At 40.9% G+C, this 14,973-nt stretch overlaps 1 protein-coding gene across 1 annotated transcript in view; it reads right to left on the bottom strand.

The window, feature by feature from the left end:
- gmds (GDP-mannose 4,6-dehydratase) overlaps positions 1-14,973 on the bottom strand; it is a 176,341-nt gene that overhangs the window by 94,361 nt on the left and 67,007 nt on the right. Inside the window, exon 7 of the mRNA XM_023954387.1 lies at positions 11,490-11,617. Within this exon, the coding sequence (XP_023810155.1) occupies positions 11,490-11,617 (128 nt within the window). The remainder of the gene's footprint in view (positions 1-11,489; positions 11,618-14,973) is intronic.

The following is a 14,973-nucleotide window of genomic DNA, read 5'->3' as shown; positions in this document are numbered from 1 at the left end:
TCAATAAAATGTTAATACATTTGCAAAAATTCTTTAAAGTCTATTTCTTGATTTTTGGTATGATTTTATTTTTGTTCTTACTGTTCAAATGAACGATAACCACAGTTAAGATGACAGACTGTCTTTTTCTTTAAGCGGGCAAACCTACAAAATCTGTAAGGGCTCAAATACTTATTTTCTCCATTGTATCAAATGGTTTTGACAAGTTGCCACTTTAAGTCACAAGCTTCATGGGAAGTTGATCGCTGCAGATTACAAAACCCCCATGAAAATTACTAGACAACAACAAAAAAAAGATAAAAAGTTTTTATACAATAGAGGTGAGTTTCTAAGTACTTAGGCTTTCAGCACATACACAGCTCTCTCACTTCCTCTGATCTCTGTCCTGTCCCAGCCAGTTAAACCCTCAGCAGGATACCTAACCTTCCCACCAACTACCCCCTCTAGAGACGTCAACCTATCCACAAATTCCTCCTCCATCCCCCTACTCCTTCTGCCGTGCTCCATCTTTCCAGGTGGGAGGTACAATTGCCATTGCATGTGACGGGGTGTCACCCCCGACTCCAAACCTGTCCTTTACCAAAGCAAGTGTTGGATCTCTCACCAAGGTCACGCTGAAAAGGACTCTTTTTTTAACTTGTTTGAAGCCAAACAGCAGAAATGGAGTCCAATTAACTCTGATATTACAAAATGACAGAAAAAAAAGCAGGTAAGTGAACACTGACTATGTCGTTCAGTTTATGTGTGTGTCTGCTTTCTGTAGGACTCCAGGGCGCAAGCTCTCCCGCAGGCTCCATATGAAAGCTCAGGGCTCTGGTTACACAAGGAGGGCAAGAGAAAGGAGAGGAAAAACAGAGCGGGAGAAGACGAAGCGGAGCATCTGCTTTCATCCTCAACACAGCAGGGAAGAGCTCAGGCCTGTCAGTCTGACAGAAATAGCCAGCTGCTGTAGCACACAAGCACACTGCAGGCATGAAAGAAGCACAGAAGATTCTGGAAAATTGTAAAAGATCTACAACCTGATTCTTCTTTTCACCTGAAAAATAAAGACTTTTTGAGTATAAAAATTCAGCTCACGAATTAAAAAAATACTGCTGATGGATACGTTTTTAAAGTGTCTATAAATTCAGTTTAAGGTGAAAAAAACTTTGATTTACTTTTTGCTTTTACCATTTTGCCAGAAAACTAACACCTAGAATACTTGTTCATACTTTAATTCCATCAAATCTAAAAAAAACTATAAATTCACAATAAAATTACAATAATGTTTATAAATGGTAAAGTCAGTGATGAACACTAATAAAGTGCAAAAACATGAGTCAAAATGACTCATTTTTGCCCCTTTTTTTCTCAACCCTTAAATAATTTGTTCTTTGTTAAACTAGCAAATGACAAAAATAAAGCTTCTTCTTTTTTTTTTTTTTTAGAAAACCCAAAACCTTAGTCACAACTTCCCTTATGGGTGGATATGCGCCATATCTGCGGGACAAAGACTAAGCCAACCTGGCCGGCAGGATTTCTTTGTGGTTGTAGACTGCTCAGTTAGCCTGCAGATAAAAACATTTTCATGCACATTTCTTTTCTAATGGTGCGCTGCAGATGACAGGTTGAAGCGAACACTTAAAGGGCCTATATCATGCTTTTCGTAAACCTTTCAGAGTAAACTGTATCCATATGCAGTATATGATAATATATTCTTTGACACACTAAAGAATGATTTTTTAATTAAATATGAGTTACTTTCACAATTTATTTTCCTACTCCGGAAGTAGATTGTTTCAGTCTCTGAGGCACTGCCTTTCAGTCCTTGTGGGTGTCGCTTATTTCATGATGTCAACCTAGAGTCGGCCTCGGCAGCGTTTTAACATCCAAACATTTGCATAGATGGATGTGCATATTCAGCGTATAAAATGGAAGCATTTTTGCCGATTACCACTAGCTCTGGAGAGAAAGTAGGTGTGTCTGTTAGCCTGGGGGCGGTGCTGGCAGCGCAGACTCTTCCTGGAAGGGGCTGTTCCTCACTTGTCTACGTCACAATGTGAGAACCTGCTCATTTTTGTGGTTTGGGAGGGGCTGGTGCTCAGAGCGCAGGTATTTAGAGGATACTCAGAAATGCATGAATGGATCAAAATACAAATTTGGGGTTGTTTAAAATAAGGAACCAAGATTATGACACACTTAAAAGGTCAAAAAGTTGACCTGCAAGACACACCTTCACTCCCCTTGAGATCCAACCCCTCCTATGACTCTCCACAGGTCCGGACAACATAAAACCTGCAGAACCATTACAAGTCAACACCAGTATGGTTGGATGTGACTAAGACTTGAACATCTATCTAGGCTTCCTCTAATCACGCTGCAAGAAAAATTTCACAAAAAATTTAGAATGCAAATAAGTGGCTACTTAAAAAGATACACTAAGTACTTATGATTCAGAAGAATAGGTTTCAAATTAAGATAAAAAGTTGAGAAGTTGTGCAATAACAAATCAAAACAATTCTTTCTTCATTTTTTGTACTCGTTTTTGATAAGCTATGTTCCCATGCATCCAGCTTTCTGCCTCAGACACAAATTTGAAGAGTCATATAAAGAATAACCAATAAAAACCAACTTGCAAATAGGTTACAGAGCTCAGAGGACACAACCATAAACTGAAACAAACCATGAACTAGACGGTAATGAAATGTTGACAACTGTGCACACTGCAGCAATAATTCTCATCGTAACATTTTCCCCCGTCTACTGACATCTGAAAGCCAACTTTTTTAGTCACAAAGAGCTGAGCTGCCAGGGCGATTGCCTGAGAAAGGTCAGAAAGAAATGCAGTGAACAGAAAAACCTCCGATTCACACACTGTGATGAGAACAAACGAGGACTGGGTCAACTCAAAGCATCACACAAGCATTCATGTAAAACTGACAACATCATATCCGGACATCAAAATGTTTCTATTCTCTTCGCTGCGATTGAGGAAATTACGCAATCACCCTGCGTTTGTCTTCTCACTAAATCATTTGTGTTGTGAAAATTTTCAACACTTTGCTTCTCCCACTCCATCTCTGTTTCCGTCTCTTTGGTGCAATGCCATGGTAAATACTCACACTCATACACATGTTCATAAATTAGGATGCAGATTGGGGCAAGAAAGCCTCCTAAGAGATCTATTTTAGGTCTCTCACCCTATTTATTACTCCTATCAGCACATCTCAACTTCTAATTCTAACAAATTTGAATTCCAGAGTTTTATCGCTTTGAGAAAAGCTTGTGAAAGTTTTCATATAAGGACACAACTAAACTATTTGGCAATTTATTATAAATAACAAAAACATCAGATTTGGAATATTTTATGGCATCTTCTTAATTATAAATTATTATATTTAGTATCAGCAAAAACAATTCTGTCTATTAGCCTGAGTGTTTAGTTAATGCATCATCAGTGGCTTATGGCACTATTTGCTGTGACACAGCATAAAAAGTGCCAGCCAAGTATTCCTAATACGTTTAAAATGTACTTACAAAATTCTATTACATCCTTTCAGAGGGGTCCCTGAAACTTGTAAAAGTGTTATCTAGTTTCAGATCCAGCAGCTTTTTGATAAAAGTTCAGAGTTCTGTAAACAGTCACTTCAAGTGAAAGAATCAAGAAAAATGGTTAGCATTTCTGTTTTCCTGGTCATGCCAATTGTTTTTTACAAATAAGGTGTCTTCCACCTGCTGCCCTCAGGAAGGAGGTACAGGTACATCAAGGCCAGAACAACCAGACTGAATAACAGCCTTTATCCACAGGCTGTGCGGCTGCTGAACAGTCCCGCCCACCAACTGCCCCCCACCCCTCTCCAACCGTCTCACCTGAGCACACTGTGAACTGGACTTTTGCATTGCTGCCCATCAACATCAAGCTGCTACTGACTCAACATCTGTGTACACTGATTGTCTTATTTATTTATTTTTTTGGTTAGTCCTTGCTGTCTTCCTTTTTGTAATGATGCTGTACTTTGGTTATTTATATATTTATTTACTGGGTATTTATTTGGTGAATTGAACCGAGTGACTGTTGTTGTTGAAGCTCCAAATGCATTTTCATTGTTTTCACTGACAATAACAAAATAAATTAATCTTGAATCTTGAATATGCAGGAATATTCCAGGAACTTTGGAACAACCCTATGTTCCTTGTTCTGAAATTGACTTTATTCCCAGTTAAGCCAAGCTGAAAAGCCTGTTTCCATATTTGGGATAAGATCGGACTACACTTAAATGTAATCAATATGACGTTGCAACACTCAGTTAATCAAGCTCTTCCAGATCAAGATTAGCTTTTCAACTCCTTAAAATGTAAATCTGAAAAAAAGAAATATTTAAAAGAAAATGTCTGACAAAATAACATTTTTAAAAATCCACATATATGAAGAATAAGGTGGTAATCTATTCATTTGTACATCTGAAATCTTTTTGTGTTTGTAGAGGTCACATCTACCAGCAGTAACATTTCTCTCTTGTTATTTTTAGGGTCAAATGTTTTTCTTGAATGTAAAAAATCTTGTCTTCTTACCACTGTAAACAAAATGTGGTCTCATGAATTTTCTGAAAAGCTTCGGACTTTTTCCCAGTAGCTCTAGACACAATTGGTTCCTTTTCAGTTAAACTGTTGAGAAATGGTATATTGTAAATGTTACATCATAATTGATTGAGTTTAAAATAAAAAAATCAACTTGTTTTTTTCATTTTATATATTCTTTAACAAAAAGTAGTAAACTTTAGGTTTCTATTACTAGGTATACTTGAGTTTAAGTATAAGAATAGCATGTCTACTATAGATCATGTAGGTGTAGTGTAGGAGGAAGTACACTAACTGATTAATACTTCAGACTAAATTGGAACATTTTATATTTTAGTATGTAAAAAGCAAACTTCCAAGAATACTGCCTCCCTATTGGTATAGACTAATTATATATGCAGTACATTTAAATAGACTACTTTTTGCTAAGGAATATCTTACTTTACAATTGAGGTGAAGTTGCTGGCCCAATCTAAGACAGAAAAATTACTGTTTAAGATATATATATATATTTTTTCTGCTGAATTTAGAACCTGAATCCTTTTTCAGATGGATGACAACCACTTGATTCATGCTTAAAACATCCGCTTAAAAAAAGTGATTACATTTGAGGAAAGCGGCAGGGATGTAATGAGTCCTTTCTAAAATTCCCTGTTTTTGTAAAGTATCGACAGAACAATATCTTCATTCATGCCCTAAACACGGGGCTGCAGGTGAAATGTGTGACAGCTTATTTGTGAGCTTTGATTGCTTCGAGTCAGTTGGGGGCAGACCCCACGTTTACTGAGCTGCCGCTAAGAGTGCAGGTCAAATTTCACCTGCAGCTAATGTCTCACACACACACACACACTGACCTGTGCACACACAGCTGCTGTCATTTACTCAGCCTGCTTGTGTGGGATGCCGAATCAACAAAACAGTAGCTTCTGCCACAAACCCCTGACTTACTAAAGGCTGTCCACTTGTGTGGATGTGGGTGGGTGTGCCGTGGCAGCAGGGGTTCAGAGGTTAGGAAGTTGTCGGTGTAGTCGAGGAGGTTTTCGGCGATGAAACCCAACACTCACTCTCATCTGGTCTATTAGCTCCTATTTTAGCTCTTTACTGCTCCAGCTGTGTTTATTGAAGCTGTGCTGCAAAGCACAGGTATTTATCAGCTCCCTCAATCCCAGCTGTAAAGGTAGGCTTGAATGTGAGACAAACATGTGCGAAAGTGTAACACGGGAACAGCACCCCCCACTCTTACACGATCCTGTTACAAAGCATCACAGATTAATTTTTTGCAGATTAACTTACAAAAGTATTAGAAATGTATTGCAGGGTTTTTGTGAGGAAATTCCACAGAATTTAAAAAAACTCTTTTCATCCCAGAGTCAAGCATCTGTACAAATTGTTCTTCACTCTCAACTCGTCCTACAGCATCTAAAACCTACTGTTAATTCCCTAATGAACCCAAACCATGTGATGAACAGCTCTCATCAATCATATGTGATTGGCCCTGATCTGCACTCTGATTGGTTAATTAGCCTCATCTGTAACCATTATGGAACAGTGAGGCAGCTGCAACAAAAAGAAAAAGTTTTCTGTAAGTTTGCCGCAGCAAGAAAAAAAAAGAAGTGGAGAAGAAAAATAAACAGGGTGAGAATTGACGCTTGTGGGGCATTGCTGTCGCCTTACCACCCTCACACAAAACCTGGAAGAACACAGCGACTGCCACACAAGGGAAACCACAAACGCACGATTGAGGGCTACCATAACACGGCTCCACACACCAGAGCATCACAGGTGATTCAATTTAAAAATATATATATGTGAACAAGACAAGAGCAGGCGGTTTTCAGGAGGCTGTGTCAGTGGGTCAACCACATCTCATCTGGCAACGGTTTTCGTGCGCTGCAGTGGGGAGAACGGCAGCGCCGGGATCATCAAGGGGAAAAGTGAGCGCTGCTTCAACATGTCAGAAAAAGAAATTAAAGTTTAGAAACTGGGTGGTAACTGACAAAGTTTGGAGAAATACTGGGAGAATAGTGGCGTGTTTAGCAAACTCCAAAACCTCTATGAGAGAAAAGGTTAGAAGGCAAGGGGTAAGGAGAACACGCAACTCAAAGTGAAAGAGAAAGATTTTGAAAAATGAAATAGTGAGGCTGAAATGAGCCAAAGAACAGAGAAGGAGCCAAAACCGCCACCCTAAATTCAGCTCCTGCGCCTTCTCTGCCAGTCCTCTTTTCTGCACAGGAAATGGTTCTCTACAGCCAGGAGGGGAGGAGATGTAGGCATTGGTACGGGCTCCTACCAGCTGTACCCACCATGGTCTTACTTAGGTAAGCTAAGATGGAACAATGCATCTTCATCTAACAGTTGGAGCCACGTGTGAGTGCGTGCAGTGGATTTCCTTCAGTCTCTGCCCTGCTTACAGTCATTAATCTGTCTCATTTCATCAAATCCCATTCAAATCCTGCATCACGGCCAAACTGAAACGACTCAAAATCTAATCGTCTTTATGGAAAATGAGCTCAGAGAATTTTAAATTATGCCATTTGCAGATTTAATGCTAACACGTTCGCCTTCGTTTATTTTATAATACAATAATAACGGAGGGTAGCTGGGTAGCCCCAGGTCTGTCTGACTGCCTGGGACAGACACCCGATACCCAGTCAAGACGATGCCCAGCCAGCCGCACGCCATTCAGACGTCGTTAAAGCAGACACACAGCACGCCCCTCCTGCCACCCACAATCCATCCACAGCCAATTACAAGCAATTTCCCTGTCCTGGGTGGGGTGACGAGAGGAAGACAGAGAGGGAGGAAAGGCAGTTGTCAGCCTAAAGCAGACACACATGGTTTTGTTTACAGTTTGCCAGTTTTTTGACTTTGCCATGGTAACAAACGCTGGCAAAGAGTTTCAGAAAAAGTGAGATTGAGGTAAGGGGGGCTCCTGGTGACAGTCGCACCCTTTGATGATCTACTGGATGCGGGATGCGGGTGGAACTCTCAGCAATTCAGATGATTCACTTATGCATAATGTACACAAGCCCTACAAACACATGTTTGTTTCCCTTCTGCTTTAACCCCCCCTCCAACCCAGCCATCTTTCTCCTTCCCAGTCTCCTCTGCACCTCAAGCACTCCAGCCTGGCTTCCCGAAAATCTGCTTTTTTGAAACAGGAGGTGCCTGATTCACCAGAACTGGAATGTCGGCAGTTCCCACAGGAAACCTGGTGCATCTCAAGCCAGGGCGCCTTGGACAGGCAAATGTGCTCACACGCACCAACCGCACGACGGGTGGTTGCATGCACACACAGCTCAGGCAGGATTACATAAATAGATAAGGAAAGCTTGCCCAATGAGACCCTACAACCAGCATTTTTCTGGTTCTAAATATATATACATAAAACTGCAAATTGAGGAAAGCCACAGGTTCTGGAAGCTGCTTATCCACTGTAAACTTACAATTTAAATTTAGCCTCATGTATTACAACAAAGCAGAATAGATAATTTAACACGTATACATTTTTCCATGCTGGGAGGGTTTTTAATTTTAGCATAGAAAGTAATGCAAAAATAAGGCGCTGGAGGAAAAAAAATAAAAATAAATCGGAGCACATTGGCTGCAGCAGGATTAAAATACTCTGAGACATCTTTTTAAATGCCAAAATAAACCTTCCTGTCATGATGGGTTATTGTTTAACTTTTTATGTCTACTTTTGACTTTTACTTGCCACTGTTTGGTCAATGGATAACAGTAATGTCTTGCGGCTATCTGTCAAAGTGTAAAGCAATCCCTAGACTACAGGTATGTGGTTAGATTTCAAACAACAGGAAGAGGGCAGTCATTTAAATCTGCAGGAAAAAAAAATGTCAAAAGCTGAAACACCACCTTATTAAAAGAAGTGACTTTGATTGTGATTATCAACTAAACGTCAGTGTTTCCAGACCTGAATGCAGAAGTGCATCTCAAAATCTATACAATTCCTTTAATGCGGTTTGTAAAATTTTGTTTTAATGGATCTGTAAAGAGGGTAGATACATAACCACTGCTTTTTTTTAAAGTGAAAACATCAGGGATTTTATTGGTAGTTTCTTGAAAGCAGAATAACTTCAGCACTTACATCAAACACAGATGCATTTCAAGACAGTTACCCATCAGTTACAAAAATTTGTTTTTTATCTGGGTATAAATCTACATCTTTGTGTCAAGAAGCTATAGCTTAAGACCTATAACAAAGAAATATGTAAATCTAAAGTATGTTATTTGTGGATTTTCATTGGTTTCTCAGTTTTTCTAAATAACTTTCATTAAACAGAGGATAGCTGGCTTTGCCTAAACAAAATATGCAGCCAAATTAGAGAATGTTTCATGTCTGGTTTCATGAGTTTAAACGTTTGAGCTCTAGGTATGTGTTCCTGTAACTAAACAAAGTCAAAACCGGATTATGTGGTTTGCACTCGCCCCCGGCCCTGGTTTATATTCCACTTAATACCTTTCTCTCTAAAGTTTGCATGTTCTCCCGTGCATGTGTGAGTTTCTCCAGCCATTTCGGCTTCGTTTCACAGTCCAAAAAACATGTTATATAGGTTGATCGGTGACAATAAATTAGGTGTGAATGTGTGTGCTTGTTTGTATCTGTGGCCTTGTCCAGAATGAACCACACCTTTCTCAACAGTTGCTGGGTAGCGTCCCTGAGATGCTGCATGGGATTAAGCGGGTTTAAAATGTGGAAGAACCATTAAACTTAGGCTACGTTCACACTGCAGGGCTTAATGCTCAATTCGGATTTTTTGAAAAAATCTGATTTGTTTGCTAGACCGTTCACATTTCCAAGTAAATCCGAACTTTTGTGATCTCCAGTGTGACCGTGACACGACCCTAACGAGACCCGCATGTGCAGAAGCCAGAAGAATACTCAACGGTGAACGACGTCACTTGTTGTTTGCGGAGCCAACGTTAACAATGGATGTCAACAACAGTGTTGTCAAAAGCGGAGCTCTTTTTGTAATATTAAATTTATTTTCACGAAGGAGCAGCACAATTACAATCTTCTCATTTTAAGAAGGCAATGGAGTCGGGATCGTCTGTACCCACTGTAGTGGAAAGGAAATGTGTATGTGTTGGGGCCGCGCGCCCGCGTGTGTGCAAGCGCGTGCCGCGATAGAGAATAGGGGGGGGGGGGGGCAGTGTGTGCGCGCATTCATGTTGTGTGTTACGGAGGAAGGAGGGCGGTAATAAAAGAAGGTTTCCCCCAGAATAAATGCTATGGACTCTTTATTAACCCATTCCGGAGAATCTAAGGATCAGAACAGGGAGGAGGAGGATCGCCTCGGGTCCCCTGCGCTTCTGAGCACGGTGGGAAAGGGGAGAAAGAAAAAAAAGTTATCGCGGGACAGGTTCAACACCACGCTCTGCCATTTATCTGGAAATTTTTTCAAAAACCGCCCAGTTGCGATAAGAGCCCTGGAGTTTGGCTTGAAAAGAGCGATCAGCCCAAATATTAATCCAATCAGTGACCTCCCTTCCCTTCCACTGACTGGTCTCAGCAGCATCGTCCACCATGGTTGATGTTTACGTTCTCGTTCCCGCCTACTTCAACGCAAAATGATGACGTTTGTTGCGTGTCGATGACGTACAGTTCGGAATCAAGTCGCCTGGCCGGTCAGACGGCGGTCGCAATTGAAAAGAACGGCTACAATTCGGAATCAGGACGGCAAACCCACGGGGCCTGGGTCGCAATTGAAAAGATCGGATCTGTGTCATTCAGACTGTCATGAAAAAATCGGAATTGGGCAGCTTAGGGGCCAAAAATTCGGAATTGGGTCGTTTCAGCCTGCAGTGTGAACGTAGCCATAGTTTAGTTCAGGTAAGTGGGATTATTGATGCTTTTTACAAATCATCCAAGCTAATTATTAATATACTTAGAGATGGTAACTGTGATCTAAATGAAAAATGTCTTAGATGAAAGGATAAAAATGATTTTATCTGACTTTTTCAAACCTTGCAGGTAGAAGTAGAATCCAGAATGCATTTTATTACGCCATCTGAATTGGGACAGTTTTGAGTCAGATTTGAATCCTTTTCAAATATGTATTTATTCTTCTGGCCTAAAAAAGAATGTATTCCGCGTGGACTCTTCCAGTTTAATTAATTAAAGATCTTTCTATAATCAGACAGTGACTGATGTCTTAGAACTCCTCCATACTACAGCAACACCACCACCCCAACTCCCACAACAGTCAACCTCACACTGAGGTCCACAACGTAACCTGCTCACCCCGTCGCCCGTCTCAAAGAGCACCCCCTACTACCTGCGCCACCATCACCTCCCAATGATAACAGTTAGTTGCAAGGCCTCTGCTGTTAGACATGGCAACCCGTCGAGTCTTTCATCTTAACAGCAATGCACACGTGTTCCAACCCTAACCCATTACACTTGAGCGCACACATGCTTCAACACACACACACACTCTTTCAGAAACACTGAGCTTTGTCTGCTCCTGAACGAGGTGACCTCGCCGCTCATTTCATCTTTCCACTCCGTTCTCTGCTTGCTGCTGGCACCATTTCTTCAGCCCAAACATAATATTTCTGTCATCGTCCACTGGACGCAAAGTTCTTTTCATATCACTCTTTCTTCTGCAGCAAACGAAGGCCTGGAGGGATCTGGGACATGGGTGAGTTGTGGGAAACCAGAGTGCAGTCTGTGGCCTCACAGCATGCCGCCCTCTCCCACTCCTCTCACTGCCCTTCTCCTTCTCCATCTCTGTTTCTCTTTTGGCAGGGAATCATACAAGGCTTCATGCGGATCACATACTATGGCCTCAAATGATCTGGGAAAACATGCCCCGCTAATGCTACACGCACATCTGTAGCCTTTTCCTCTTTGAAGCAATGCATGTGTAGTTTGTGTGGATTTCTTAGGCTTCATGTTGTGTGGCTCTTACCTCCACATAGTCTTTGGCATGGCCCCAGTCCCTTTTGGAGTCCAGGTTACCAAGGCTGAAGCTCTCCAGCTGGCCCAGGTGAATCTTTGCAACAGCACGGCTGATCTTACGTGTCACGAAGTTTGAACCTAAAACACAAAGAGAAATGGAAATAATAAAATAAAAACTTGGCACCTTGCGAATTCAATCAGAGCTTGCTCAGGACATAAATATTATAGGTTTTCTCTGTTCCAAAACACACAAACAAAGAAGAAACTGAGAAAGGAGAAGCAGATAAGAACGAGTTTCCTCCAAAATTCCTGTGCATTACTCTCCATTAGTACGGAAAAAATACCACTCTTCTCTTTGGCCCAAAAAAAAAAAAAAAGAAAAAAAGACAAAAAAATGAAACCTCTAGTGAAATTTCTTTATGACCTCATATCACAGCCACAGTCATTTTACTCTCTAATTCAAAGGTTTGGGCTGGATTTCAAACCAATGTCATATCATCTATCCGTCAACATCAGAACCATCATTGCAACACTAGTCCAGAATCCCCTCACTGATACCCAACACATCACTCAGTGCAGCTGCCAATCTAAACCAACGCAGATCAAGACTACATCTAAATGTCTGCGTATTAATGAGCTTTTAGCTCCTAATCCTGCATGAGTAGAACAGAACCTTTAGGTGTTCTGGATCTTGCCATGTTTTTGTGCCATGGTTTGACAGCTCAATTCTGCCTCCACACTGTATCACTGTTACCCTGACATGGAGCAGAGCCTTCGTTCACACACAGGAAAATCCCCGGTACCCAATCATGTGAAAGCACTGAATTTGTAGTAATTATTGCATAGAGTCAATGGCCCTGGGCAGACTGAGCAGAAGCAGACCAGGGAAGGTTAGACATGGTTGTTTAAGAAAATACTGCATGTTATGTGTTGATGGTGGGCCACATGGGTCCCAAGTCAACGCTTCTTTGTTGGCATGAAAAGCTGGAGTTTAATATCGTTTAAAGAAATGATCTCAGTAGATTTAAATTCTGGATTACCCTTTATACATCTATTGTTCACAAGCCGCTCAATCTCTTTTTTATGACAGAGAGATTTAAGCATAGCACATGTCCACACAACATTCATTAATCATCTATGGAAAGCCCCTCCGATGTCAGGCCTGTCCTGCCTTTACATGAGCATCTAGGCTGGCCTCAGGGCCATTCTCCACTCTGGCAGGTCATCTGTTCTGGCAGATACCTACTGTAGTCGGATATTAAACAACAATTACTCATCTGCTTCTGATGCCTTGTGTTTGTCAGGTTTGCTCTCATCCATATCAGTTAGACAGGTTCTTACTTCATCATGATGTGCGGGGCATTCATCATACTGATATAGGCAAAATAGGACTGAAAGGATGCCGTCATGCCGCATTAGTGGAGTCGTATGATCTTGAGCCGTTGGACTTTGACCTGCCTGTGGAACTAAAGGTAATGGTATCTGCGCTTTTTTTGATTCGATTGTTTACCATCCTGCTTTCCTTGTAGTTTCCCTAAATTTCTCAAATAAAAGAATCATTGTTTAACTGAAAAAATATATAAAAGCAAATTGCCGGAGTTGTGCAAGATCTTCATCCAAATATGTAAGAATGGAACAATTTTCTTTTACTGAGTAAAAACTAAAATCGCAAATAAATGATCTCATTTGCTTTATACAGTTTATGTAGACATATATTAACTGCTTGTCCAAAATAGATACCACCTGGATTGAAGTAGAGAAATTGGTGAAATTCCCCTGTGGAATAATTATTGTATGGATGATCAAGCTTCAGCGAGCAGCCAGTAAACTGAAGGGTTGAAATGCTTTTTGTTTCATGTCTCTCACAAGCCCTTTTGACCAAGTTGTTCATTTGGTTTAGAAAGGTTGAATTATTGGCATACATCAAAATTATGAAAGTTAATGAAACAACTGATGCTGGGTTAAGTAATGCATTACTAAAAACTGTAATGATTATTGGCATCGTATTAAAAAGCTGCATTTTACTGTTGGAGTAAAACAAAGGAGGTAGGACTTTGAAGGAATGAATTACAAAAATAAAATAGTAATAGTTACATTCGTTTATTCTCATTAATGATGGATTAAAAATGATAAGTGAAATTTTTTTAATAGAGTATTGTATTTGAATATTGCAATTTTAACTCTAGACAAACCAAAACTTTATGTCTGCAATACAAAGTCATATGTCCTGAAAACAGAAGATTACGTCAATCCTTTTAATGCTGCTTTTAAAGGAGCAACGTTTTCACACTGCGTCTCTGACGTGTCTCGATTTGGCAAAAGTGGGTCTCACTGGTTTATTATTGCATTTTTGGTTCGGCAATGATGCAATTTAACGTAAATTTCTATACAAGAATCTAAAAATTGAAAGAGCTGTTTGACCAGATGTCAAGAAAATTGAGGTATAGCAAAGATGGACAAAAGTTGTGCCTACAGCTAAAAAGGGGCTAAATGTCAAAACCAAATACTATTTCAGTTTACTTCTCATACTATTATTTTATTCTACTACATTTACACAGCGTATCTAGATATGACATAACCACAGAGTCAAACCCCAAACATAAATTACAATACATAAAACATGACATGTATTATAATCCAGTGGGGCAAGGTAATGCAGCAGGAGTTCAGTTAGGTCGAGCTGAGGTTTGATTCAACCCAGCAAGGGAGAATTGAGTTTTCAGGTTAAACGCAGGTCGTCAAAACTCCACGAAGGTGATTTGACTCTTAAAAAGGTGTCAGAGGAACACGGTGTAGCACAGTGCACCAATCAGTAATAAAGTGCATTATTTCCCCCTGAGCACACCTGTAGGCTCCTTGTAAAGCTCACACCTCTGTTTGGAGTGGCTCTGCTCCCTGCCTTTTCTAATTGGTGCAGTGCAGACCAAAGTGTGGGGGTAATGGATGGGCCTGCCTGGTCCCGGACAAAGCCTGCTCTGTTACTGGCCCGGGTGTTAATGTGTTTCCTTTACTGGCAGCAGCACTCCAGGACAGCTAGTAGGAGGGAGCAGAGGCAGCTGAGGGGAGCTGGGAGGGGGGCTGACAAGAGGTTCGGAGCCCAAATGGGGCAGTGGTGGCCGTTTAACCTTGCCCGAAGCCCAGCGGAAAGTCTAATAAAACCACAGGCCGTGAAAACTGAGCAGACAGCAAAACCCATGCCAGAAACTGACACTCACTCTCTTTCTCTCATAACTTTTTCGTTTTTTTTTTCTTTCCACCATTCTTTTGCATTTGTTAGCCAAAGAAGAAACAGGAAAGACATAACACACAGGCTTCACTGGCACAGCTGGGCTCAAATATGAGGAGGAAAAGGAGGAGGAGGAGGAGGAAGGTGATGAGAAATGTATGGAGATGTCTCCCCTCCAAAGCCAGGACATGTGGGCCCAGACAGGATGGGGACAGGAGCTGTCAGCTGGGGGTTTCGAGTACGGGAGAGTCAAGGAGGGGACAGTGGT

This window comes from Oryzias latipes, chromosome 4 (assembly GCF_002234675.1).
Source record: "Oryzias latipes chromosome 4, ASM223467v1".
Lineage (NCBI taxonomy): Eukaryota > Metazoa > Chordata > Actinopteri > Beloniformes > Adrianichthyidae > Oryzias > Oryzias latipes.
Note: the sequence above shows the minus strand (reverse complement) of the source record. Positions and strands in the feature narration are given on the sequence as shown.